The sequence below is a fragment of the Netta rufina genome (assembly GCF_964035555.1).
Source record: "Netta rufina genome assembly, chromosome: 3".
Taxonomy (NCBI): domain Eukaryota; kingdom Metazoa; phylum Chordata; class Aves; order Anseriformes; family Anatidae; genus Netta; species Netta rufina.
The window spans coordinates 40,367,558-40,394,374 of record NC_140125.1 but is presented as its reverse complement, the minus strand read 5'-3'; the positions used below and the strand labels follow the sequence as shown (position 1 = coordinate 40,394,374).

Here is a 26,817-nt window from a genome sequence, read left to right as displayed (position 1 = left end):
TTTGTTTCTTTCTAGGAAATACCAAAATAAAGCAGATATTGTGTCCTGTACTGTTATCTCAAGGTTTTGCAAGTCATTCTGTTATGTGCTTCTTGGCAGCAGGAATGTAAACTAATTCTCTCAGCACTGAACTAGAACCTTGACAAGGTTGTGATTACAGGTAAGAACTAATTCTGCCTCTTGGAAATTTATGGGAAGGTATAATCGCTTCGCTGTGTTCTAATTTGCAATTTGTAATTGACTAAGTCTTTAACCATAAATTTGAGAACAGATTGGGTAAAAGGATGTTTTTTCTTCCTTAATTACATTTGAATTTTGCTTAATCCTGTTTAAAGTAGGGAGGGAGAAAATATAACGGAGTATAGCTTCTCTTTGCTACAGTACAAAGCACTGTTAATAAATGGAAGAAATGTAATTTCTCAACACCCAAATGCATGCTGACCCAGATCTTGAGGAGGCTGTTTTCTCACACAAAAGATGGTATAGTGTCAGTCAGTCGTGAAGTGTTTTGCCACCGTGAGCTGAAATCAGCTTACTGTCTGCATGTGGCTTTTCTTCCCCTCGAGGTTTGTACTTCCTTAAACGAGCTAATAGCAGCAGTACTGCTTAAGTTACCCTTTTTAATCAGTTACAGAAAATCTCTAAATTGTTGTTACAAGTCCACTTCAACTCTTGAATGACCTTTTCAAGGGGAAAGGTTGATGTCTTCTTCCAGGTCAGTGAAAATGTTTTGGCTGCTGGTTTTCTGTCCTAACTTTATCTGACAGGCTGCGAGGTGGTGTTGATAACTCTTGTCCCACTTTCAGTCACTATCTGCTCAACCTGTGTGTGGGGAACTAAAAATCTGTTCTTTTACTCCCTTTTTAGAACATGATAAATGCTACAAAGCAGTATTAATAAAGCACAGAAAACAACACAAATCTGTCACAGAACCTGCATGTTTTGTTTTTTCTGAATGATGAACTTCTGTTTTTAAACAGGGATTGTGTGTTTCGAAGACTATCCATCAAATTGCTTTATTGCACATGCTGAATCTGCAGAATTATGCTGAAGTTAAAGCCTTTTAGTCTTGATTTCACCCTTTGGTATCTTTGACAGGATGAGTTGTTTGCCTTAGGCTGTACTTCTCAAGAGTGTCAGGACCAGAGTCTGGGATGTTGATATCGAGCAGTCTCGTATGTCTTATTCTGAGGTTGGATGATGCATAGGTCAATGACGAGTTTGTGCCAGGAAGGTGGCATGGATTGTCGCTGCTGTAATGAAAGGTTCAAATGTTTTGTTTTCGGGGGTTTTGGTTGGCTTAGTTTTCAGATGTGGTTGTTTTGTTGTTTGTTTGTTTGTTTGTTTGTTTTAATTGCATAATTTAATGTTTATATTTAAATTGCAGTGATGTAACAGGTTGAAAAAAAGCACAGCTTCTTATAGTGTCATTGACTAATTTTTTGCTGGAATGGACTTCTAGCATTCATCTGGCCCAACCCTTGTGTTTTCGTCCGATTTGTGTGTGTGAATCAACAAGTCATCCCTCAATTAAGTAAATAAAGGGTTTAGTGTTTTACTGTGGTTCTGCAGACCTGCTGCAGAACAATTATCCTGGTCTTCCAGAGCTAGTTGGGAACAATTAATTGATCGTACGAATTAGGCATTCATTTCTGCCTTATTCTCACAAAAATGTGTCTGCCTAATTAAACGAATGTTGAAAAAGATGAGAGAAGTTGTTTTAAATGCATAAATTTAGTATAAGGAAGAACTCATTTTTAATGATGTACTGCTTTGTGCTAATGAGTAAAATAAATACTTCAGTTTTGATACCCATACTATTGGCTGAATAGTGGCTCTTGCTTCAAAATTTTACATGCTATTTCCTTAATAAAACCTGGCTGGTGGTAGCTTGAGAAGGTACAAAGTAATTTTAACACATAAAATAGCTGGTTTTCTATTGAATTTAGGGGAAGAAAGAAGATTCTATGTAGAAGTAACTACAAACTTTATTTAAGGAAGGATCATTCTTATACTAAATCAGTGCTTTGTAATATCCAAATGCTGTGCATGTATCTCTGTTTTTATTAGTGCAGTTCAGAAGGGAGAATGTGCTTATTGGCCACAGGAAGTAGGAGCTGAGAGAGGCGAGCAAAAGGAATTTCAGTTCATATTGTGGTATATAAATATTCATAATGAATTTGTCGTAGTATGGTCAGTTGGAAAAAAAAACAAGTACAGTGCAGTCCACTGGGTGGTATAATAAAGCCATGCCTTGTTGTAGAGGTCGAGTTAAGGATGAAATGTGACTTCAGAGCTGATGAGCTTGACTTGGTAATATCTGAACCAAGCAGACACATTTCACTTAGGTGCCTGTGCACCAAACTCTAACTTCAGTATTCGCTTCCTTGTGCCGTCTTGGTTTGCACAGAGATAGCTTGGCTTGTAGATGCTTGAGCCTTCACTGTTCCCCTGGAGGTGTAGAAACAACAGTATGTTTGTTTTGCACTGTCTGGACCTGATGTTGTTGTACTAAGTGAACCAGTCTGGGTATTTGTGGCTTACATGTCACTTTTCATATGGTTAATCTCTAACTCAAATAAAACTGGTGTTTCTGAGATGGGGATTATGTTTCCCAGACTTCATTATGTTTGAAGGAAATCTTGATAAAGAAAATCTGAACTTGTTACCTAGAAAACTAAGATGAGTGACATTAAATGAAGAAATTTACTGCTCTAGAGTATTTCTTTACTGAGAATGACATCTCATCTGCATTCCTTTTCTTTGGCAAGTCCCTAGTTGAGATGCCAATACGGACTGAGGGCTGCTATATGTCAGAAGCCACACAAGCAATCACAGAACTATGTGTAGCTAACTAGCGGGAACACTGCATACTTTTTGTTTGCATCTGACCACACAACTTTGTGAATTTGACCTCTGCAGTTTATGTAAGGGTGATGCTGCATGTACTGATAAAGGCTTGGTGACTGTAAAATATGTCAGCCTCAGCATTGATGATGGATTTTGTACTATTTGCTGTGATTGCACAGGTAGGTTCAGAGTCGACTTTCAAGTTTCCTGTTTCAAGACACCCACTCATCTTGAGTGTCTGAGATACGATCTGTCCCTTTGCATCTACCAAACTGCATTCCAGAAAAATAAGCCACAGCATAAAAGCGTGGAACTTACCCATGAGAGACAGGCAGTTGTCACATAAACCAGTCTTGAAGATCTGCAGTTATGTGGCTTCATTCATGTTTTAATAAGGTACAAGAAAGCTGAATGTTAATTGAACTTCTGGAAAGGTGAACTTGGACATATTTGTCACTTTGTGTGTGGTGTATTTCACTTGCTATGCTATGAGTGCATATTTGGTAGTTCCTTATGCTGCTTGTGCAGATCTTTGTGTAGCTTTGTTTTATACCAGTCTTTAAACTTAGTTTCTCAATAGTTATAGAATTGAATGGGAGAGCATAATCTAAATAAGTTTTGAGTTAAAAAGTGCTATGAAAGTGATTTTCTAGAGCTAGTCACCTTTTCTTACCCTGTGACTTGATGACAAACTGAAATCAAGGGGCAAATTAAGGTTTGTGTGTGTTTTTTTAGCTTCACGCTTGAAGTTCATTTTATTTAAAATCTCGGAAAACAGTTTCTTGGTCTCCTTGTGCTTGATTTGGCGTTGAGGGAATTCAGTCACCTTCAGCCCTGAATTCTATTGCGATACTTTGTTAGTAGCTTAAGTACATGCACCCTGCACCTAGCACTAAATGTACCCCAAAGCTTAATGCACAGTGCTTCCGTGCGTATTTCTGATTACATAACTGCATTGTCTGCCTCACAGGAACTTCAGAATCTCAAATTTTTGATGTACCAAGCCATTTAAAATTTATCTGCCACTTGGACCACAAGCATACGTATGTTTGTAGTGTTAACAATCTAGCTAAAAAGGTACTGGGTCCTTAAACTAGCTCCTGGTGCTCCTTTTTTACTCACTCCCACAGTCTTCCCTGTAGGAGGTTACTGCTGTCTTGGATCTGCTGGCTTCTAAATCCAGTACAGCCAAAGTCACAAAGTTCTGAAATATTAAAGCCAATTTTGCACCTCTTCAGTGAGACAATTTGAAGAGCAGCAGCAAAAACATCTCAGCCAGCACTTTTGAAAGAGAAGAAATTGCTGGCACAAGGTAGTGGTGACTAGCTGAGGCATAGCAAATTCTGTTTTCAGGAATTGCTGCAGACATTGAGAACGGATGTAAATCCACGGCGTTAAAGACCGCCCGTGATCGTTTAGTACCTCCAGACCAGCTTTTAAAGTAGCTGAAGCATATTATGAAATCTTGCCTCCTTTTTATCTTGCTGGTTTAAAAGTAGCGCAGTGTGGGTTTTCTTGTGTGTTTTTGTTCCAGCCTCCTCTCCCCCATAACAAAGGTGCAGAAATTCATTTTGGAGTTCCGGCTGTTGCTCCTGGGCATGTATCCTGCCAGCTAGTTGTGGGCTAGCTGGCAACATTTTCAGCTTTCTGGTTTAAAAGCTTATTGCACTTGTGTCAGGAAAAGGTTTTGGTAGTAAGATCTATATTAGAGGTTTATCTTCATACTCAATTTCTTCGTATCAGTACAAAGTGAATCTTTGGTCAGCGCTATCACTGGGACCAGTTCTGATGTTGACTCCCAACCTGCTCCTTGCCCACAGGTTATTTAAAAACAAATAAAACAACTCAAACCAAACAAACCCCCATAGTACATGGGCATAAGTAACAATCAATTACTGGCTTTCTTCACATTTCATTTTTTAAATGAACGTTTAATATTAAGATCTCACTCTGAAATTCCAATAACTGCAGTTCAGGTCGTGCCTGTGCTGTAGTACCTGAAGGTATGTAGCTGCTCCAGCCAAACTTCAAGTAGAGCTATTGCTCAGAATTTCAGTATCTATTTGCCTAATGTAAATTGATGTAGTGCCAGTATTTTTTAAGGTCAGTAAGTCAAAAGGGATCCCAAGTTTTCTGGGATCAAAATAGAGATCTTTGAAGATTTCACTCATTAAATGAACTTTTATTTACCTACTTAGTATAGTCTTGTATTTACTTGAATATTCTGTCATGCTGCATTTCTCGTGTAAATGGAGAGATACTCTGAACCTCCACAGATAGCAAAACAATCTACAGTGTGCATGTGTGCATTTGTACAGGCACATCTCACATACAGAGTGTGTCTCTTTCACACTAGAGAGGAACTTTTTTCAACAAGGCCAGTTTAAATCTTTTTAGTTAAACCAGACAAACTGCTTCTTCCTGCACTTCCACTAAGCTTTGAAATTGTCATAGGTATTGTGATTTGTCACTTGCACTTTTAGTATCTAGCGCAGCATTTATTTTTGTGGAAACATACTTTTTTTTTTTTTTTTTTTTTTTTAAACAGAAGAAGCACATGTGTATTGTAACAGGAAACTGGCACTATTTCTTTTCCACAGCACTGACTTATTAAAAATGGCTGCCTGTGGAATGAACCCTTCTGAGGAAAGAGATGTTCTACAATATGCTCTAATGACCTAAGCCCAAAAGGTCGACGTCTGACCCATTGTCCTTATATGAAAAGACACATTATTGTCTTTGGGACTGTTGGCTATCAAAGCAGTAGTTCTTTTTGGAACTCTCAAGTGATCTGGAAATTATTTTATGGTATCTACAAATGCATGGGTATAGACTGTATTATTTAATTACATTTTTGTATGCCTTCATGGCAACTAGCAAATGTTATTTCTGCCAGTTTAATCTATGTGGGAAGAAGCATGCTTTTATTTTAAAGTAGCTTCCTATTCCCCCTCTGTGATAGAGTGGAAAATAAACTCATCATGGATATTCTGGAGCTGAGCAAGAACTCTTTACCATTTTATGGGTACATCTTGGAGAAAATCAGAGGGTGTGGTTGTTTTTCTTTTAAGCAGAGAAACTCACACTTGTTCACAGACCTGATATTTAGGACTGTTTATTTTAGGGCTGATATAATGCAAATATAAGTATTCAGTGTGTAGCTGTGGGGAAATGGAGACCGACCACAGATTTTTCAGTGTCAGAAGGTGTGGTTTTCGGCTTTATGCTTTCTATTTCCATACCTCAAAAGTGTAGATGCCTTTGGTTTCCTAGGACTGAACTGTTGTTTGCCTTACCTGTGTATTAGATAAGGACCTCATGTAAAATTTACATCAGATAGGAAACATTAGGGAAGAATACACATTTGGACTTCAGAAAAGTATGTCTTGGGTTAGTTTTTTTTTTTTTTTCCCTGGGAAAGGAACGTCAGGTTTTTTAGAGACCTGCAGCATTGAATTTGATTGGAAATGACTTAACGATTAGTTTTAAAGTAGAGATGAAGAGTGTACAGTAGAGTGCTAGAGCTAGTGCTCTAGCAGCATGTTGCTGAGATTCCTCTGAAGGCCTTACAAAAGCTACTGTTAGTAGTTAGTACATTATTGGTACTTAGCAGGTGATTTTTTTTTTTCCCTTCTGGAGGTGAGAAAACTATTGCAAGAAGGGAAACCGAGGGTTCCGTTCTTGATCTGCAGAATGTATGTTGCTTTAAAGAACTGGCTGGTTCTTTCTTCCATGCTCAATAAATGGTTTGACTTTTTCAGCTGATTTTCAAGCCAGCTGCCGCTTTGTGTAGCATACATAATATATGCAATGATAGAAAGATTTCTTCTATGTATTTGGTATTTTTCTTTAGGACCAGCCATAAGCTGATACCTAAACTTACTGTTTACATATTGATTGTAAGTCTGTCTCTACGTCCTTTATTAAATATGTGTAATATTCTAAATGTCTTATGTAATATTAAAAATATATTTGCAAATAGGACAATATTTCAGTTTTTTACTCATTCTGAGCTGTAAGAACTCAATTCAGAAGCTACTTATGAAACAGATGAAGCTAAGATGTGGAACCCGTGCTTTTGACTTTTTTATTAAACAGTATAAATGCAAATGTATCAAACAGTCAATAGTCAGGTCATCGGCTTTTGTAGCTAGATGAGTTCTGATCTTCTTTATGCAGCCATATGATTCCTTACTTCATTCTCTACTATCCTAGATAGTAAGAGACCTGTAGATAGTGACTGCAGAGAGAAAGAGTACAGATAACGGGGCTTCTTGTTTGTGGAATTCCTTGGATAATACCATAATATTGGATGGACAGGGAAGGTGGGGGGGCTTAAGGGAGCTTGGGGATGGAGAGTGGGTGTTTGAAAGGGCTTCATGACTGGGAAGTCTTCTGAGAACATTCACTGCTGGTCTGAAGTCATTCTTGCGTTTCGTATAAGATGTGCCAGTTAATTATCAGTTCAAGGGGATGGCACTCCTGGTTTTGCTTTACAAAGTCTAGTTTGAGAATTTATATATAAATTCTGTTAATATGTAAAATTTTTATATATATATATAAATTATATAAAATAACATTATATATAATAACTAATTATATTTAGAAACTATAAAAACTGTATAAAAATTATATAGAGTAAAAACAAATTCGCAGCAACTTCGTAGTGTGTTCTTGTGACTTGAGTTTACTGTAGATGCTGCAGCTGGAGATGCGTACCGTGTACATGGAATGCTCGTTTTGGAGCACGTACAAAGCTTAGGGTATATTTCTTTAGTCACGCAATTGTTATTTTTTAACAGCAGCTTAAAACAATTTCCTAAGTACAAGACTTGTGTTCTAATACCAGACTTCGTGATAGCAGAAGATTGGTACATAGAGATAATCAACTAGTCTGCAATTATAGAGTTCCCTAACGTGAATGATCAAAATCATGGTAGTAGCTCAGAGCCGAGCTAGAGGTGGGTATTTGCACAGTGTTAGAGTTTACACTGTACATGCAAAACCTCCATTGCCTTTAGCTGATTAGTAAAGAAATCTTTTCCTCTAGCAGATGTGTCTAAACTCGGAATCCAATTGATGATGTTTTATTCTACATTTCTGAAAAGATCTTCAAAAGAGGTAACTCTAAGGCTTGTAATTAGAATATAACATGGTACTTGAACATAAGAGCCATCTGAATTCTGGTGCTTCTCAGTTGATTTGATTTAGCCAAGTGCTTTCACTTTTTTTTTTTTTTTTTAATAAAAAAAATACCAGAACCATGTTCATCCTTCTGCAGTGTTAGTAGCACTTGAATTAAAGATCATTAAACATGAATTAAGGAAGTAAATTAAACTAAAGAGTAAAGCAGATAGGGAGTTGCTGCAATATTTGGAGACGTGTCTAAATTTAGAGTAAGAGTGAGAAATACAGTTCAAAAGAAGTATAGCTGGGGACCGAAGTCTTGGTCTACAGAATAAAGGCCATCCTCAGCCCTTCATGGAGGCCACTGGAGCAGAGTGTGAGGTTTGCATTATCTGGTTGAAAGTTCTGAAATGACCCTGGCAGGGTGGGGTGAGGAACCTAGCCAGAAGCTTTTCCTCTTGCAGTGTACTACTTCCTTTCATCTCTCCTGTTAGAGCAAGCTATGGATGATGAAAATATTTTTAGTAGAGGGGAATGAAAGAAGAAAGGAATCATTAATCTTTCTGACATGGTAACAAACTCTTAAAATAGTTTATCGTGACTCCACAGGTTTTTGGTGGGTGCTAGTGTGTGGGAGCGCTAGTGACTGACTTGCTCGCAATCAGTCAAGGCTCTCAGATTTTTGCTGGTTGAAAGTTGCTATCGTTTTTACAGCCAGTCGCTAAGGGTTTCATGGGGCAGTCATTGTTAGCATGACAAGTAGTTTTCTGAGTTCTTGGAGGAAATAAAAAAAAGTACTGCAGGGTCTCTGGGTTAAAGAAAATATTCCCTGCTGATTTGGTGAAGTGCAAGGTGTTTTTTCAGGCCTGCATAGGATGACCTGTTCTCGTATAGGAGAAGTTGGAAGTCCTCTGAAGCTTCAGTGTAGGTTACCTGTATCTGCAAGCTTACTCTCTGAGGATGCTTCTCACGTATTCTGAAGCTGATCTCCAAATGTTGAGGAGCTAACTTTCTGTGGAATATTTTTTTCCCTTAGAGGGCTCGTAACTGTTTTGACTGGGTATGTTTTAAAATGAAGATCAGTGCATCTATGAACTTAAAACCACATGAATGTCTTTTAGGGATGGTGACAATTGAAATGTATTACAAAGCAGGAAGTAATATAGTAAGAGAATCCTGTGAAAAGTTTTTTTGTGTCAAAGTGGGAAATGACTTACTGTTTCTTTGGAAGTGCTGTAATCATACTTTCCTTTGGTGAGTGGTCTACATTTCTCTATTGTCATGCTTTGAAGATTACAGAAGGGGCACAGTACATGCAAAGCTAGCAAGTCAGTTGGTACTTATTTATGAAGTATTAGCTTTTCTTCATGCCCTAATAAAAATGGAAGGAGAGTAAGAGTAATATGGATGTTATTTTTCCAGCAGAGAATGACAAAATTGGGCTGCAGAGGTATGTAAAGTACTCTACCTTCATACGGAGAGCCTTCTTGCACATTTTAATTTTCATGAAGTAGGTCTTAAAGACAAAAACAAACAAAAAATCCTGTGCACACAAAGTAGATACCAAACTGCCTGAAAGGCAGACAGGGGTCTGTAAGTTCCAACTTCATTAATGTAATTTGTTATTTATCCCTCCCTCCACCTTACAGTTGTTTTTTGTACATGTGCATGCTTTGTAATACGTTTTATAAAGAAGAAAGGGAAGGGAGAACAAAACGGGAATTGCTGAGTGAACTTAGATAGCATGGTGGAATTATAACTAAGATTCTTCTTCTCTGTTTTCCAGATTCGTTATTGCATAAACATGGGTGCATTTTTGGATAAACCAAAAACTGAAAAGCATAATGCTCATGGTGCAGGGAATGGCTTGCGTTATGGCCTCAGCAGTATGCAGGGATGGAGAGTGGAAATGGAAGATGCTCACACAGCTGTTGTAGGTATTCCTCACGGCTTAGAGGACTGGTCCTTTTTTGCTGTCTATGATGGTCACGCAGGATCTCGTGTTGCAAATTATTGCTCCACACACTTACTAGAACACATCACTAACAATGAAGACTTTAGGGCGGCAGAAAAACCTGGATCTGCTCTTGAACCTTCAGTGGAAAATGTCAAGAGTGGAATCAGAACTGGCTTTTTGAAAATTGATGAGTATATGCGCAATTTCTCAGACCTCAGAAATGGGATGGACAGAAGTGGCTCAACAGCAGTGGGAGTTATGATTTCACCTGAGCATGTATACTTTATCAATTGTGGTGATTCACGTGCTGTTCTCTATAGGAATGGACAAGTCTGTTTTTCAACACAGGATCACAAACCTTGCAACCCAAGGGAGAAAGAGCGAATCCAGAATGCAGGAGGCAGTGTAATGATTCAGCGCGTTAATGGTTCATTGGCAGTTTCTCGAGCTCTGGGGGACTATGACTACAAATGTGTTGACGGTAAAGGCCCTACAGAACAACTTGTTTCTCCAGAGCCAGAGGTTTGTGAAATTTTAAGGGCAGAAGAAGATGAGTTTATCATCTTGGCTTGTGATGGAATCTGGGATGTAATGAGCAACGAAGAGCTCTGTGAATTTGTTAAGTCTAGACTTGAAGTATCAGATGACCTGGAAAAAGTGTGCAATTGGGTAGTGGACACTTGTTTACATAAGGTATGTAACTGTGTTCTCCAAGCAGATGTTCTAAATGTATCTTCTGTTTTGATGGGTACAATGTTAACAGCAGTTTCTGGCCTAATCTTCCTGTTCTCCCTGCTCCTACCCTCAAACTTCTGTACCCATTTGACCGTGTCTTTGCTGAAAAGTGTACAGCCTCATCCTTTGTGCTTGGAGAGGTGATGGCAGTTGCAAAAATAAATGTTTAGTGTAATGTTTGCATATGGTCCCAGCTCTAAATTTTGTTTCCAACTTTTAAAGTGAATGATTTTTACAAACATAACTTAAAAAAAAAAAAAGTACATTCTGTGCAAGGTTTGTATTTTTCTGCTCTTTTGAGTTGGGTGGTGTTGCTCTCCTTTGCATAATATCTGTGCTTGTACTTCTATCTCCTCATCAGGGTATGTTTTGTCTATCATCTGAAGTGGTGTCCTCAGCAAATTGTTGTAGCTCAGATGCAAAAATAGTGCTTCTTCATCTGAGCTTGCTCACAGTCCTCAAATTCAAAATTCATTAGGAGATATTGCAGGTTGGTCTGCAAACATTTGTCATTTCCAGCATTCCCTCAAAAGTGTAACTCATACTATTGCAAATGAAGTTCCTTGATGAAGCCATAGACCAAACATGCCGTTTTGAGGAAGGTTTAAAACTTAGAACTTACCCTTTACTGTTTAATTGTAAGTAACTTTTTTGGAAATAGGGTTGTATTGCAGTATATGTCAAACGTTTTAAGATTGGTTTAAATGCCCTGGCTTTTCTGAGCAAGCACTCGATCAGCTTCATTAATGACTTGTCACTCTAGTATACTTTCAGGAAAGCAATAGACATAACCTCATGCTTATTTTCTAAAGTAAGATCGTGGATCTGAGCAGTTTGTGGCAAGATTAGAAGGTCTTCAGCATGTGCAGTATTATCTATTGTAAAATATGAAGTGTCTCCGTATGCTTGATACAAAAAGGAATTTGGATGAAGTCCTGCATTGGGACTTTGGGACAGGTCCTACATTCTGAAGTAATTTATTCTGATGTTGGTGTGCTACCTAATTTCCTTTGAAGAATGAGTTGTTTTGGTAAATGATAGGAACTGCCCGGGGGCTGGCGTTACAGACAAACAACGTGCAGTGAAAAATGGCACACAAATTTCTGGTTTAGTTTGGATAAGGAGCTATTTACATAATGTTTGTTAAAGATGTCAAACTTAGCTCAAGAATAGAGAACTTGACAGAAAGTGCAAGAATAGAGAACTTGACAAAAACAAACAAACAAACAAACTTGATTTTAAACCAGGAGTTCAAATTGCATTTTTGCTGGATCTCTTTGTTTTTAAATTTGAATTGTAATTTTTAAATTTGGCTATGGATTGTAATTTTGAAAGGTGAGGAGGAAAGTGGTATTGGAGCTTACTAGTGAACAATTGGCATTAAAATTATTATCTGCAAAAGCCGTTGGCTGATACTGCTGAGCACAGGATAGTCTGTAGTGTTAGTTTGGCCATGCTAAATGAATTTTTATTTTGTAATTTACCCATTTTCTTCAAGGTGCATGATGTGTAACGTGTGCTTCCTATTGAACAGCCATAGTGAATGTTTTCAAAGCTATACATTAGTAGCTGAAACTAGCTATTCTGGGAGTTCAGAATATTCAGTATTTCATTTTGCAACATGAATATTTTCTTCATTTCCTTAAGGTTAACATTAAATGACAGTTTAATTTCTGGCCTGTTTTTTTTTTAAATGTTTTTTTAAATGGTTATTTTATATGGAAATGTTATTTTTAAACAGTTGGCATATAAAGTACGTTAAATAATTTCAGCTTAGACTAACAATGTAAAATCAGTGAAAATCAATTTAAATGAGTAGTTTAGTTGAGAAAGAGAGGTTGTTATTAATCGAAGACTTTCATTGCAAGGCTTCTTTTTCCCAGGTAAGTCTAGGATACAATACTCTTAAGTAAAAATATAACTGGTAGCAAGAATAGAAAAAGGAAAGATGAAATCTCAAGAGCCTAACTCTTCTTTTTCTTTGTCGCATAGGGGAGTCGTGATAACATGAGTATTGTACTAGTTTGTTTTTCAAATGCTCCTAAGGTCTCAGATGAGGCAGTGAAAAAAGATGCAGAGTTGGATAAGCACTTGGAATCACGGGTTGAAGGTAAGAAATCCATTTTCTTTGTTAAAAATGCTGTCATAATGTTGTTGAGCATAAAACCAAAACCAACACAAGCCATCATGACTTTATGATGAGGAAAAATGTTGTAAACCATACACCACATGCATTTTCTCAATAAAACCCTAGATCTTTGCATTTTGTTTTGTAAAAACAGAAGTAACCACTGACCTTACAGAGGCTTACATCAGCTAATTAAATAGTGTTATTGTTAGTGTTTTGCTTACAAAGGGATGCTCGTGATACGTGCTCCATTTCTTTTGTGGAAGCTTGACTAAAAGAAAAACCTTTATCTTTTTTTTTCTTTTTTTTTTTTGAAGGGACTCCTAATTATCAAGATTGTTTAAGTGCTTTTGTTTAATCCAGTTGTGAGTTTGTTTTGAAGTGTCAGTTTGAAAAATAGCTTATGAAAACTTGTACAGAGTGTAACTGATCAGTGACAGGACCCGCGGGAACGGGGTTAAGCTGAGGCAGGGGAAATTTAGGCTGGACATCAGGAGGGGGTTCTTCACAGAGAGGGTGGTTGCACACTGGAACAGGCTCCCCAGGGAAGTGGTCACTGCACCGAGCCTGTCTGAATTTAAGAAGAGATTGGACTGTGAACTTAGGCACATGGTCTGAACTTCTGGGTAGACCTGTGCGGTGTCAAGAGTTGGACTTGATGATCCTTAAGGGTCCCTTCCAACTCAGGATATTCTATGATTCTATGATCAAAATATATCTGAATACAAGAGCCTTAAATCATCCTTTTGGTTCTGAATGCTTACCAAGTGTGTGTGTGCATGAATAAAAGTTGCAATAAAAGCAAATCTAGATGTTTCTTGTAGAGGACTGAACTTAATCACTAACCAATTTCATTTATTCACTGATTTTATAGTTCTTTTTATTCCTTCAAAGAATTGAATACATTTTCAGAAACAGTTAAAGAAACAGTTGAGCAGAATGAAAGGCTAGCCCTTGTATGTTTATTCCTTTTCTGCCATGTTCTTAATGTCAGAAAAACTGACTTTCAAACTATTGCTTCTGTTTGTTATTATCACTGGCTAAGTCTGCTGTAAGGTTGGACAAAAAACCTGTATGTAGTGGCTTCTGGGGCTCTTTATTCTTGTTGATTAATTTAGTGATCCCGGTATAGCTCAGTTTGGTAGAACTGACTGAAGTTGGTTGTTGATATTGAAAGTTTGCCTGTTTGTAATATTGATAATCTGTTGGCATAGGCTTTTGCAGAATCAACCCAAGCATGAAAAGAACTGTTCCTGGAACAGTTTGTCTTGATGTTGCATATGTGGCTATGATACTGCTGTGAAAGAGCTTCATTAGAGAGAAACAGTCTTCAGAGGTTTTGAAAACCTGGTTGTTATCATTCTGTAACTTCTGTTATCTAATCAGAAGAGCACTGAAGAACGTATTTCATACTTCATATGCGTTTACGTATGATGCAGCTTATTGATTTATCTGCTGCATCTATCGCAGCGGCAGTGTTCAGGGGAAGGAGATGGGTTACGGAAGAACACACAGGCTGAGAAAGAACATTGAGGTAGTTTGAACCCTTTATTGACTTGTTTCAGGACAGGACTAGCATATTCTGATGAATATATCCAGGTTTAACAGTGCTTCATAAAGAGGTGGACCCTCTTGTAGACAGACAATGAGTCATGCAGCCACCTTAGATGGATTTGTGCCAGGTACTGAGACCAGTGTTTCAGCATTGTACTCTTTTTTTTTTTTCTTTCCTGATAGTACTCTTTTCATGTAGAAAAATGCAGCATTGGCACCTACAGGACTGTTCAGTAGTGTTCTGTGGAAGTAATTGTAAATTTAAATGCCAAGGTGTCTGGGACTTAGATGACTTCCTGCTGGTTCCCACCTGCAGTCTTGAGACTGCAGCAAGGTCTCTATGACATGAACCACAGCTCTGAACGCCAACTGCCTGAGCTTGAGCATTCTTTGTTAAATTTTCTCAATGTGGATCCTGATGGTATCTTTAAACTATAGAGGAAAATACTAATTTTCCTTAAAACTATTTGAGAATTACTAATATAGGACTTCAGCACTGTCACATGGGAGGTGGATTCCGCTTCTGTTTTTCCTGTTGCTTTTATTTGAAGATGTAAGAGTTCCACTGGCTTTTCAGTGTTCTGTAATGGATGTTAAAGGATTGGACCTGCTTTTATTAGAAAGTAGTTCATATCCAAGTAAGTAGGACTAAGTATGAATGGGAAGTAAGCCTGCACTGTAGATCTGAGGAGATCAGGAAACTTCTGAGTGTATGTAGTAGAACAAACAAAAAGGGAAAAAAAAACACCTACAGCTAACCATTCTTAACTTTTCTTAACACAAATTCAATATAAAATGCAACAGATAAGTTAAACGTCCGTCCTGCCACTGCAACTGAATTGCTGTGGACAACAGTCATCTTTGCCACTTAAGTTAGAGGGTTTTTGATACTAACTTAATGCTGTAAATGACATTTTCTGGAGATACTTTATTTTTTTTCATCTATGTGAAATGGCTGCACTAATTTTCTTTGTTTAGATGTGTTTTTATTAGTCTTTTGTAACTGCATGAGGTACTTAGATTTATTTTTTTTCCCTGTTTGTGTCCCAGTGATCTAGACAGGTCTGTTACGTAAGTTACATTGACTTCATCTTTAAAAAAAAAAAAAACACCCTCTATGAAGGCCTTCAGACCATGACACAGTTATCTCTGCATGTGCTGGTGGTGTGTACGATGTGGCGTGTTCCCCCACTGCCCATCTTGTTTAAATGGGATCTAAACTGACATGGCTTGCATACTTGGCCTTTCTGCTGAGGTTAGGGAGAGCTAATGGTCACTTCACATGCGAGCTCTCGGCACATTTTGCAGAACTTGGCTTGCATCCTGGGCTTCCTAGATGACTAGTTAAGATAAATAACTATTATCTTCCTATGTCTGAGGGGTGGACATGAGCTGTTAATAGGCTCTGGGAGAGAGCCAGGAGCAGTTACCTTCACTGTCAGCAGTTAGGTAGGTGTATACATGGTGGCTAGGAATTAGTATGCCTAGCTTCTCGGGGGCTTCTCTCTCAATTTGCAAACAGGTGGAAAATGAATAGAACTACAGTGTTACTTTATTGCTTTTGTGAATGTTAAAAGCATTAATAGAAAAGCTGTCAAATACTTCATAGTCAGATTGACTGGATTGAAATGAACTGAAAATGAGGTAGGAAGCACTATTTACTAGTAACAATGCTACTGTTGTAGCATAACTGAGTTACTGTTCTATCAAGATAACTTCTGAGCAAAAATATTTAACCTATTTCATCATATTTAACACATTACACACAGCAAAAAGAAGTGGAGAGTTTGCAACCTGCACTGATGCGGAGCCATCCCAAGCGTAACTTGAAATGATTGCTAAGCTGAAGATCTCAACAGATACAAGTTGCTTCAAAGACTGAGTTTCTGTTGCTTCAGCTATTCTTGATTTTTCCTACATGAGTTCCCTGTGTCATTTTGTGTTCAGTGAATTGGCCAGAGCGCAAGACCTTTAAATGTCAAGTATTTAGCAAGGAATGAGTGTTAGCATATTTGAGGAAATTCTGTCAGGAACCACAGAAAAGAAAGGAAACAACTCTGAATAATTTGAAGTAGTTGCCACTGTCTTCTCTCCAACAATTTTTTTTCATACTTCATAAATTCTTTGAAATTGACATCTTGACACAGTATCCTAATAGAAAGGAAGTTACTGGACTGCAGTTTCTACATGACATTTGTGCCTGGAGTACTATTTCAGATACAGAGAAACTTGAACAAAACGTTTCAAACAACTGGAGAGAATCATTTAGAAAGGGGTCGGATTCTTAAAAGTAAAAAGATAGTCTTACCTTGCAGGTTTACATAGTGAGAAGAAATGCCTTTCATTTAAAAAAAAAAAAAAAAAAAAAAAAAAGGGGGGGGGGTAAGAAAGAAGGGTCCAAAGTATGAGTAATAGGGAAAAAAATGCAAGGTAGGAATGTCATTTTTGAGTTTGATCAATGGTAATTGTTCTTCATGAATGCACACTGTTCCACATGGGGTGTTTCTGTTCTCTTGTGAACCTTGGATTTAAAGCTGACTGGGACTATCCCAGCAAACCTCTAAGACAACCAGTTTTTCACTGCTCTGTTTAGGCATTTTAAAGTTTGGCTTGGAGAAAAAGGCATTGTTTGAGGCATGCTTTTGTTGTTTTTGCTTGTTTTAATATCCATGCTCAAAAGCAGTTTAACACTTGCATGTGTTATTTTTCAATCATTTTTATGCATTCCTAAGTAGAATGCCAAGATCCTGTGCATTCATACAATAAGCTAGTAGTTCTGTCAGATCTTCGCAGAGTTAACAGAAAATAAAGAAACGAGCAAGAGAGAGTTCTGCCGTTAGATTTCTCAAAGCTATATACTAAAACATTTTGGTAGCGTGGAGCTTGATGTCGATGGCCTGTGTGTAACTGCATTCCAGAGCTGTAAATTCAAGAGTATTTCTGCAATACCTATGAGGCAGTGCTTGGTGGCTTGTGACTAAGTTACTTATGACGGTGACTGTTTTGAGTTACTTAATTGGTCAATTTCCAAAGTAATGCAAATGTGCTGGATAGTAAAGTTATGCTAGGTCAGTCTTTTTTCGTACTGTTGCTTTCAAGTGCTGCTTTTGTTTTCATCTGCTTTGTCATTTGTTTTTTGAGACCCACCGATTGCTTACAGGAAGAGAAAACTAGACACAAGTCAGTGCTCTGACTTCTGAGTGTGTCAGATATGGAAATTCAAAAAGAAAAATAAGAAGAACAACAACCAACACCTCACATCATAAATAGGGGCACTTCAGTATAGATTTAGGTAGTTCTAATAGTTGAATGCTTAATTAATACTGTAAGTTGAATAGTGCATTTTATGTATGTAGAATATGTACTTTATATAAAGCTGTTTTGAGGCATTGGAGTTGGACCTGATAGAGAAAAGTGGATTCTTTTCCATGTCCTAATCTTACAGCTAGAAATCAGAGGAGATGCTGTAGTGTAAGAAGTTGTAATGCTGTCTGGTAGGGGACTTAAACTTAAGGAAGCATCTGCATTGATATAAAACTGGAATAAATTTTGGTTGGGATTTTCAAAATGCTTATCTCTGAGTCAAATGAACTTTTGGTTAAAATTATTTTAGGAGTTAAGTAGTAGACTTGTTTTGTAGTGGACTTCCATGGATTTGCATATATGATAACATCAGGAAGTGATTCTTCAAGTGTCTAAATTATATTAGCAATAGAGGTAGAAAAGTTTCTGCAGTCATATTTTGCATGTTCAGTTAAAAATAACCCTGCAATTATTTTTTTAAATATCCTTGAGAAAGTGAAAACCTTGTAAATGTGTATATCAGGCTTTGAAAACATTTGGTTGTTTTCTCTAGTGATCTTTGTCAAACAAATCGGCCGTATGTATGTGTTAACTAATGTGTAGTGAGAAGAGGTCATTTGCTTTGTTCTTGGATTTTTTTATTTTTTTATTTATTTTTTACTAAGGAGCTGATTCAGTTGTGGTTTGTTGTTGTTTTTTTGTTGTGTGTTGTTTTTTTTTTGAAAGGGGTGGGAAAATGTTTTGGTGAAATTACTCATCCTAATAACCAAGAGAAAAAGGAGACAGCCAATTTCACCAGAATTCCTAATGAGCACCCTCTGAAAATGGGGAGAAGGTGCTCTTGGTTCAGAGCTCCCAAGGGTTATACAGCATAAAGCAGAAGATTGCAGTACCAAGAAACATACAACAATCCTGAGTTCTGACTGCTTTAATTTGCTTTTAAGAAGATGCAAAAATCTCATGCTTCGGTTAAAATTTATCAATTGCTTACTTCTGTAGCCTTAGTTCTTAGTGATTTTTGATATTTGTTACTTTTAGTCTGTAGAGAACCAGACATGCTGTTGGTATAAAAGGCAGTATATTCGAGACATGTTTCCGATCTGACGTGACTCAGCACCATTTATATTATAGTGATAGCATCTACGTCTAGCTAGGCAGAACTGCACAAAAGGACAAGATCTGCGAGAGGACTTGTGGTTTGTGTGTGTAAATGTGCATGGAAGAAGTGATCAAAGCCTGAAGATGACACAAGCGCACAGACTTAGCTGTCATTTCCTTTACTAGCCATGATTCATCCTTAATAGGTGTACGAAAGTTATATATATAATATAAAGTTTCTTAGAAGAATGTTTAACCACTTTTAGTAATATACCCCACTCATTCATTGCAAAGATTTTTGTGGTGCTGACTTAAAATTGCAGTTTAGAAGCATAATGCCTTATTTCTTACTGGGTAGTATAACTTGTGAAAGTAGAATTGCCTTTTGGGGGCGTTGCTACAGATCTCCTTGACACAGAGTGAGCAAGTGCCTTAAACACATTTTTGTTTCCAGTAGTCTTTAGAGAAGTCTGCATATCTCCTGTTTTATGGGTATATAACAGACATCAAGAGAGATTTAAGTACCAGGAAACCTAGGGTGCAGTGTTTCAAGTAGGTTATGTGCTCTTTTACTAACTTCAGAAACTGAAGTTGCAGCTTCAACTCACTTTAATTGTAGGCTCCAAATCAGGCATCCAAAGTGGAAAATAGTTGATTGTAAGAAACTTAACGTGAATGTGATTTTTTTATTTTTATTTTTTTTAATTTAGGATTGTAGCCATGATACAGACTGATCGAGATGAGGTTTTGTTTAAGGTACACAACAGGGGAGTTGGGAAGAAAGAATTCTGAAGCTTTTTTTTGCATAATATTTGACTCAGTCTCCACATGAAATGGCACTATATTCCTTATTTTAGTTGATTTTCAGGAGAATTTTAACTTTTTTGACTTTAAAGTATGAGACACATTCATACCATTACAACTGTAGATAAATTAAGTGAATCTTTTTCTGCCATGACTGTAAATTAAATGACTTGAGGCTGATGTCTGGAAGGTTGTAGCATTATGCATATGTGAATATACATATGCATCTATTGCAAGTTAGTCTTACAGCAGCTTTGATGAGTAAGAACATACGAAGATTGACTTCATACTTTAGGTATTTCTTTCCCAAGGCAGAAAAACGTCCTAGCGCTGGACTAGTGAGATATGTCTGCTTTGAAAAGGGAACACCACATCATCAGTTACATGTTGCATCACTCCTGTATTCTGTTTTGGTCACTGGGCCATTTTATTTGTCATCTTCTTTTTGCTTGATGGTCTTGGTGCTTACGCACCAGAGATTCAGGACTTTGCGAGTACAGGGTGTTATTCACAATGAAGTAAGACTGAATTCCTGGGAAGTGTTGGCTTTTTGGCAAATAACTTCTGAGTGTGTGTTGCAATGCAATGGGAAGGTAATTGAAGCAGGCTTCTAGCTGTCACCTTTGTGGAAGAGAACACGCTGCTGTCCCCAGGATGTTTCAACCAGTAGTTCAGTCTATTTAAGAGTTTCTCAGAGAGAGAATGGCCAGAAGCATAATGCAAAGGCAGAATAGGGATTTGAATAGCTCTGTGCACTGTGCAAATATAGCTTACTTAAAACATTTTTTAGAAGTCCCGTTTACATGCAACTTTTTTTTATAATATTTGTTTAAGTGATGGTGTCTTGAACCTTACTGTTTTAAGAAATGGGTCATGTAAATTCAGTAATCTAAATACTTCTGTTTTTACAATAGAAATTATGGAAAAATCAGGTGAAGAAGGAATGCCTGATCTTGCGCATGTTATTCGTATTTTATCTGCGGAGAATATCCCTAATTTACCACCAGGAGGTGGTTTAGCTGGCAAGTGAGTACACTACTAGAATTTCTTTAACTACTTGGTTTATTGCAACGAATGCTTTTAATAAAATGTTCTAAATCTTTCTCAGTGTAACAACTAAAGTCAATAGAAGTTGTTTGCTATATCTGAGGCTAGTTTATGTTTTGCTCTACATAAACATTTGTGTTACTGATCCCATTCCTGAAGGGTAAAAGGAAAAATCGTATTATGGTACGTAACGCACTAGTTTATTTCCATGGAGCTGTTAAAAATACACATAGACACAAATATGCACAATATGTATATACTCTTAGCTATTTATTACTTCAGTTTGTTAAGAATATCAATAATGTAACTAGAATATCAAAGTATTAGTTAAGAGAACTTTTGATGTCATGCTCCCTCTACCACCTAGTGTCTGTGCTCTACTTCTTGGGGGCATTGTATGCTTCCCTCAAACACCTTGTTTCTGTAGAAGCCAGAAGTGGCTCATTCTTTGTGTGGCTCGCTCCCAACAGAGGCTGCGCAATGGATATTTTAATTGCCTTTCAAGTTGTGAACATCACTAAGTTACTCAGCTTGTCCAGAGCAACAAGGGTTTCAGTTATTTCATATCAAAGGTGACTGGATACAGACATTGCTTGTTTGTAGAAAAGAAAATAAGACTTTCTATTTTAACAAATAGTATCACTTTAGAAGCTGTAAGAGCTATAAAATTTAGGGTAGATAGTCGAAAACTGCATCTTCTCTTTGGAACCAACTTCTCTTTGGATCTAAGTGTTGGCAGGAGTAATGCCTAGATTCTTCAGCAGTCAAGGTTTTCTTTCTTCAGGTCTAGTTCTGTTATGAGAAATACTCCAACCCCTATTCAGCTAGATGTACATTTGAGGTATTTTTGAGATCTTGTCAAATCCTTCTTGCGCTTGTAGGATCTGATTGACTTTGCCTAACATATGTTCCGTCTTCTATTTTGAGGGCATTTTGGTAGTCATGCCTATTTAAGTTTGGAGATTCCCTCACTGATGGTAAGTTATAGATCATGTCTTGCAGAAAAGGAGTTTCATCCAAATGTACCTAAGTCAAAAAGAAAAAAAAACACGATGCTTTACTTGGGACACTTCATCTAATGAGGCTGCTTTACTGGTGCTCATCTGGAGGCAGCCCAAACCCCTTGTCTGTGAACAAGCACAATACACCAGTGCCTTGAGGCATCAAGTGGTCAGTGCATCTGTTGTGCATGCCTTCTGCTTGCCTTGAAATGATGTGTCTAGGTAAATGGCTAATTTATTGTCAGCATATCCTGCATCTGAGCACAGGATGGAAAGCAGTGTCCTTTGGCTATTGTAGGCTTGTCATCATGAGATCTGATTCAGTCCCTTGAATTCATTGGTCCAGAAACTCTCCCATAGTTCTGAATATTTTAGTTGGTACTGCTTTAGATGTTGAAAAATCTATTGTGATGTTGGACACAAGCTATGAGCCAGTCTGTTTCTTTGCCTCAGAAATCCACATACTTGCACATTCCATTCAGAAATGTATCTCTTCTGTTTTGGCTTTCATGATATGAACATAAGAGCTCGTCATACTGGATCAAACCAAGTATCATTTTAATTCTGAGTACTGTCCCCAGGATAGCTGAAAGTAGATGCCTAGGGAAGAATGTGAAAACAAGAGAGTATATAAAATGTTTTCCCCATTACTACTACTGTTTTTGGCTTTCTGTGCTTATCTTGCCTGCCTGTGAAGGCCTTAGCTGGATTTTTTTATGGAAGCACCATATGGTGTTGAAGTTGCAGTATCTGCAGTGTGAACAGGCAGTAAATGGCAAACCTCAGAAGCTGTAGGCACTGGACACGACACTTCAGAAATTCTTAGGCAAGTAGTAGCCCATGGATAAGTCTTAAAAGTAAGGAGAAAAAAACAAACACAACTGTCTTCAAGTTCCACACCCAGAAATAAGAAAACCAACTAACTTCAGGAGTTCTGTAGCAATAAGCAAAATACAATTTTAAATATTACTCTTGGCAAAATCTGACTGTGCAGCTGGAAATTCCCAAGGTGTAAAGGGAAAAAACATGGGGAGGGTAAGATAAGAGAATGCTTTGCCTTACTAGCTCTTCATAAATTCTGACATAGAGTTAAATCCCTAAACATCGTATTGAAAATGTTTGAAGACACCAAGAGTGGGCTTCATCTTAAGAACCAGGTTGAAGACCAAGCATATAAATGTTCTGAAATCATTTATTATTGCGCTCAAACCTCTTTAAGTTCTCAAAGTTTTTGAAATCCCTTATTGTTATGCTCATATTTTTTTTTGCAACTTCTCTTTTTAGGCGTAATATTATTGAAGCTGTGTACAGTAGACTGAATCCACACAGAGAGAATGAGGGGGTAAGTTTCCATTTTGATTGCTACACATCTTTGTTAATGAGAACATCCAGGTAGTGTCATACACATGAGCAAAATTGTACATCACTGCCAATAAAGTATTACAAACACAAAGTATGTATTGGAGCACACAGTGTATGTTGACCTTGTTTTGGATGGATCTGATATGAAAGAACTTCATGCTCAAAGACAGAAATCTAACTCTGGCACCCAGTTCTAAAAGACTTTTTAAACTTTTGACTACTGCTTTTTCAGTCAAATCTGTAAAGCAACAACATATATATATTTTTTAAATGATAGTTTACTATAATCAAAAGTCATGGTTTTCATATTCCTTACTAGACATTCCAGAAATCTAGTAAAAGAGAGGGCAAACACTTATTACTGTCTTCTTTCTGTAAGTGTAGAAGACCTTGGAACACTGAATATAAAAGATACTGAGACTCATATTTTAAAGTGTATGTTATCTTTAAATATCCCATGTGCAGTGGTCTGGGGACAGTGTAAATTGCTTTCAGTTCACTTCTGTTCCAATTTCTAAAAGGACTTTATTCATCTGCCCTGTTCCTAGTAAGTTGTTTTAAATATTCATGTTTCAATGTGGTTTACTGTAACTTCACACCTGATTTTGGGCTATTCCTAATAGTGGTATAAAGAGTAATTGGTATTCATATCAGTAGTAGCTAAACTTCATGGAGAAAAAAAATAGTTTGGAAAACTGATTGAATAACTAGAATAGTATATTGTAAAGGATTGAATAACATCACTGTTGATACACACGCTGAACTAATCTGTGAAGATACTGTTCATCCTCTAGTAAATCCTTCATCATCAGATTTTTTTTTTTCCTGAGATGACCATGAGGTTCTCAGTCACATAGTCTTTATAGTCAGTGGTGTGCTGGGGGGATTATTTTTAAATATTTTGAAACGATTAATGGCATATTCACTATCTTAGAGCACCCAGTCTTACCACAGTTATCTTGTGTTTTTTTCCCGATGTGTTTCCTTTTGGTTACCTATTTTTGGCTTCCCTCTTAAGTCAGAAAGCTTTTGTGGATGCAAGGGGACGCTATTTTAAGTACGAATAGAGAAGAAATCTGTAATTTACTTTATAATGTAGGATTCGCTCCTTTTTTGTTTTTCAAATGTGATAGAACTTTATTTTTTCGTTTAACATGCACTAAACTGTGCACCTGTACTCCCAAAACAAGTTAGTGGTTATACTGTTCACCTTGTTATCTTAAGATAGCTGCAAAATGTACTTGTTTTCAACTTCTTTAGTACTTCAGGCAACTCTGCTCTTGCTCTTAATATTTAGCCATAACCTTGTTCCTTCTTGGGGGAAGGTTTAGTTGAAGATTATAGCATGTTTCGTATTTTTTTTGTGTCTAATGATAGCTGTCTGGAAATGTCACTTGTGATGCATGCTTTCAAAGTCCGGATTTAGTTCTCAATAGCTATGCAATTTTGCCTAAAGCCCTAATACAGAGAATGGCATCCTTTTTGTATGTTGGCTCCTTCCAGGAAAAATTTTCTACATCATCTGTTATAATTTAATAATAAAATAGGGTAACGGCATTAAATATGCAAAGTGAATACTCAGAAAGCAATATAGCTTTGGACTTTATTACCATTAGAATCACTGTGTATTTGTTTGGAGTCTTTTTAGTTTGGTTTCTTCAGTAAGAAATGCGAGTACACTCCGATTTATTTTGTAAACTGTATCATCTGTTGCTGTTTAGTGCAAATCTCAACAGTGATTTCAACGATGTGTTTTAGATACATTGGATCAAATTATAGCTACTGCTTTCCAGTCAGTACCTTTTTTTCTTCCTATCCTAAGTGATTCTGAGCTAGAGCAGTTTGAGAGGAGGCTGCTGCCACTGGGTGAAGGATGCAATTCCTGTTTGTGCTTTCCCAGTGAGCAGGAATTGTTTATTTTTTTTGTTCGTGAGAGCAGGATGAATCTTGTGGGCTTCATCTGAAGTGACCAAAGCATGACTGCCCTGCTTGTCTTATTTCAGTCCTTGGTTCTAGGTATATATGTAGTGATCTCACAGTCCTTTCAACTGGATGTTTAAGTGTACAGGAGGGGCAGAAAGGGAAGGAAGCTGTTCAGTTATGCAATGTCTACACATTGTGATAACGTTGCTACACATCTCGCATTTAAACAGGAAGCGAAGGTAGGAAGGAAACATACTGTACATCCCAGTGATGACATTTCCAGCAAAACTGTAATCGAAGTTATAATGCTTCTGTTCTAAACTAGTATGAAGCAAGAGTGCATCTTCATACTGAAAATTACACAGTGGAGACAGATTCTGAGTCTGCAGAGCATGAAGGTGCACTGACGTGAACTTGAGAATCTTTCCCCATGTGTATTTAACAGCATACATGTGTTTGTTACAGCGTGGGTGGAAGGCATAATACTGCAGTTACTAACTTGAAAATCTGCCTGTGGCAGTCATCTTAATCTGGTGATTTTATATAAAGGCAGAAGCATTTTATTATTTTTTTTACCATGGGGGGAAGAAAATAAAGTAGTTGTTAAAATATTAATGCATGTGAGTAAAAATTGAAAAGCAAGAAAGAAGCTTATGGAATTGAAGATATGTCTTTCCTCTTAGAGTTTACTTTCTAGTGTTGAACAACTTAAGCTAGTTCCTGAGAGTTACTGTGAACTGGATCATAATAGCTTGTCAGATAAGTTCTTTGTATATAAATGAAAACCAAGATGGTATCTTTTCTAGGTTAGGTTAGTATTTTCTTGGCACTACACATATATCTATCAGTGTTGTGCCTGGCTTACATTTTTTTTTTTGTCATTGGAGCTTGTGATTTGTGGAGTAACTTGAGTTGTTCACGTGTCTGTTCTGTTACATTTGTAGTCTGAGAATCTTTAACAAGTGGCCTGAGTAGGTAGATACTGTGTAGAGTGAGAGTGAGAATCTGTGGGGAGTAAAAGAGACTTTATTACAGCAGTATTGAGGGATTGCTAGTGTAGCTTCAGCAGTCATTAAAAGTTGTAGTGTTTTTTTTTTGTTTGTTTGTTTTTTTTGACATCTCACTGCAGTACCAGTATTGGACAAATCTGGAGCTGTAGAGAACATTGCATTGGGCTCAGAAACTGCACCTTTGCTAGTGGCAGAGAGGCTTCTGATACATCTGTAGTAACTTGTACTCTCACAAGTTCTCTCACTTGTTCTCTCACAAGTGTGTGTGAAATCACAGAAATCTGGTACATACTGGGGCTTGCTGCTTTCAGATCTTTGAATGGAATTTAAAAGAACTTAGTAGCTAAATAATTGTTACTGCTGAAATGTTAGAGTGATACCTGACTCAGTAGGCAGTCTAGTTTAAGTGTGAAGTACACTTTTGTTAAAAGTATTACACTTTTTCTAAGGACTCTGTTTCTGGTGCTTTTTGTGCTCCTAAGACTAGTTCAGTTAGGCCTCTTGGATGTATGTGTAACCTTAAAAATGAGGAACAGTGTTAAAGTTACAGTGACTGTGCTACAAGTTTCAGTGGCATTTGTTTAAAGCCACCTTTGTGTTTGAGTATCTTGTTTGAGACAGGCTATGTTTCTCTCCTGCTTTTACTAATACTGTATTCTGGCATTTGCTAAATCAGATCATGTGTCCCTAAGGGCTGTGGCAGATAACTTTTAAAAAAAATTAAATGGACAAAATTCTTGCAGCCTTAAACACTGTAAATTTGGTATCCTCTAACACATGGTGGCTCTTTATGTACAAGTTATCTAACAGAGGAGAAGTTGTGTAAGAATTGTGAATGCTCATGTCAAATACAGCTTCTTGTTTTTATGGTTAGTGCTGAGATGAATTAGAACATGAAGAAGGACAAATGCAAGCTTG

At 37.3% G+C, this 26,817-nt stretch overlaps 1 protein-coding gene across 11 annotated transcripts in view; it reads left to right on the top strand.

Moving 5' to 3' along the window:
* PPM1B (protein phosphatase, Mg2+/Mn2+ dependent 1B) overlaps nucleotides 1-26,817 on the top strand; it is a 56,968-nt gene that overhangs the window by 24,450 nt on the left and 5,701 nt on the right. For 7 of the 11 annotated variants that reach the window (XM_084284834.1, XM_084284836.1, XM_084284839.1 and 4 more), the window contains 6 exons: nucleotides 16-160; nucleotides 7,904-7,971; nucleotides 9,764-10,627; nucleotides 12,662-12,779; nucleotides 20,471-20,582; nucleotides 22,889-22,946. In XM_084284834.1, coding sequence (XP_084140960.1) covers nucleotides 7,930-7,971; nucleotides 9,764-10,627; nucleotides 12,662-12,779; nucleotides 20,471-20,582; nucleotides 22,889-22,946 — 1,194 coding nt within the window. In that variant the 5' untranslated portion in view covers nucleotides 16-160; nucleotides 7,904-7,929. Of the gene's footprint in view, nucleotides 1-15; nucleotides 161-628; nucleotides 716-1,098; nucleotides 1,266-7,900; nucleotides 7,972-9,763; nucleotides 10,628-12,661; nucleotides 12,780-20,470; nucleotides 20,583-22,888; nucleotides 22,947-26,817 lie in introns of all 11 variants that reach the window. The other 4 variants (XM_084284835.1, XM_084284833.1, XM_084284841.1 and 1 more) reach the window with 4 other exon arrangements.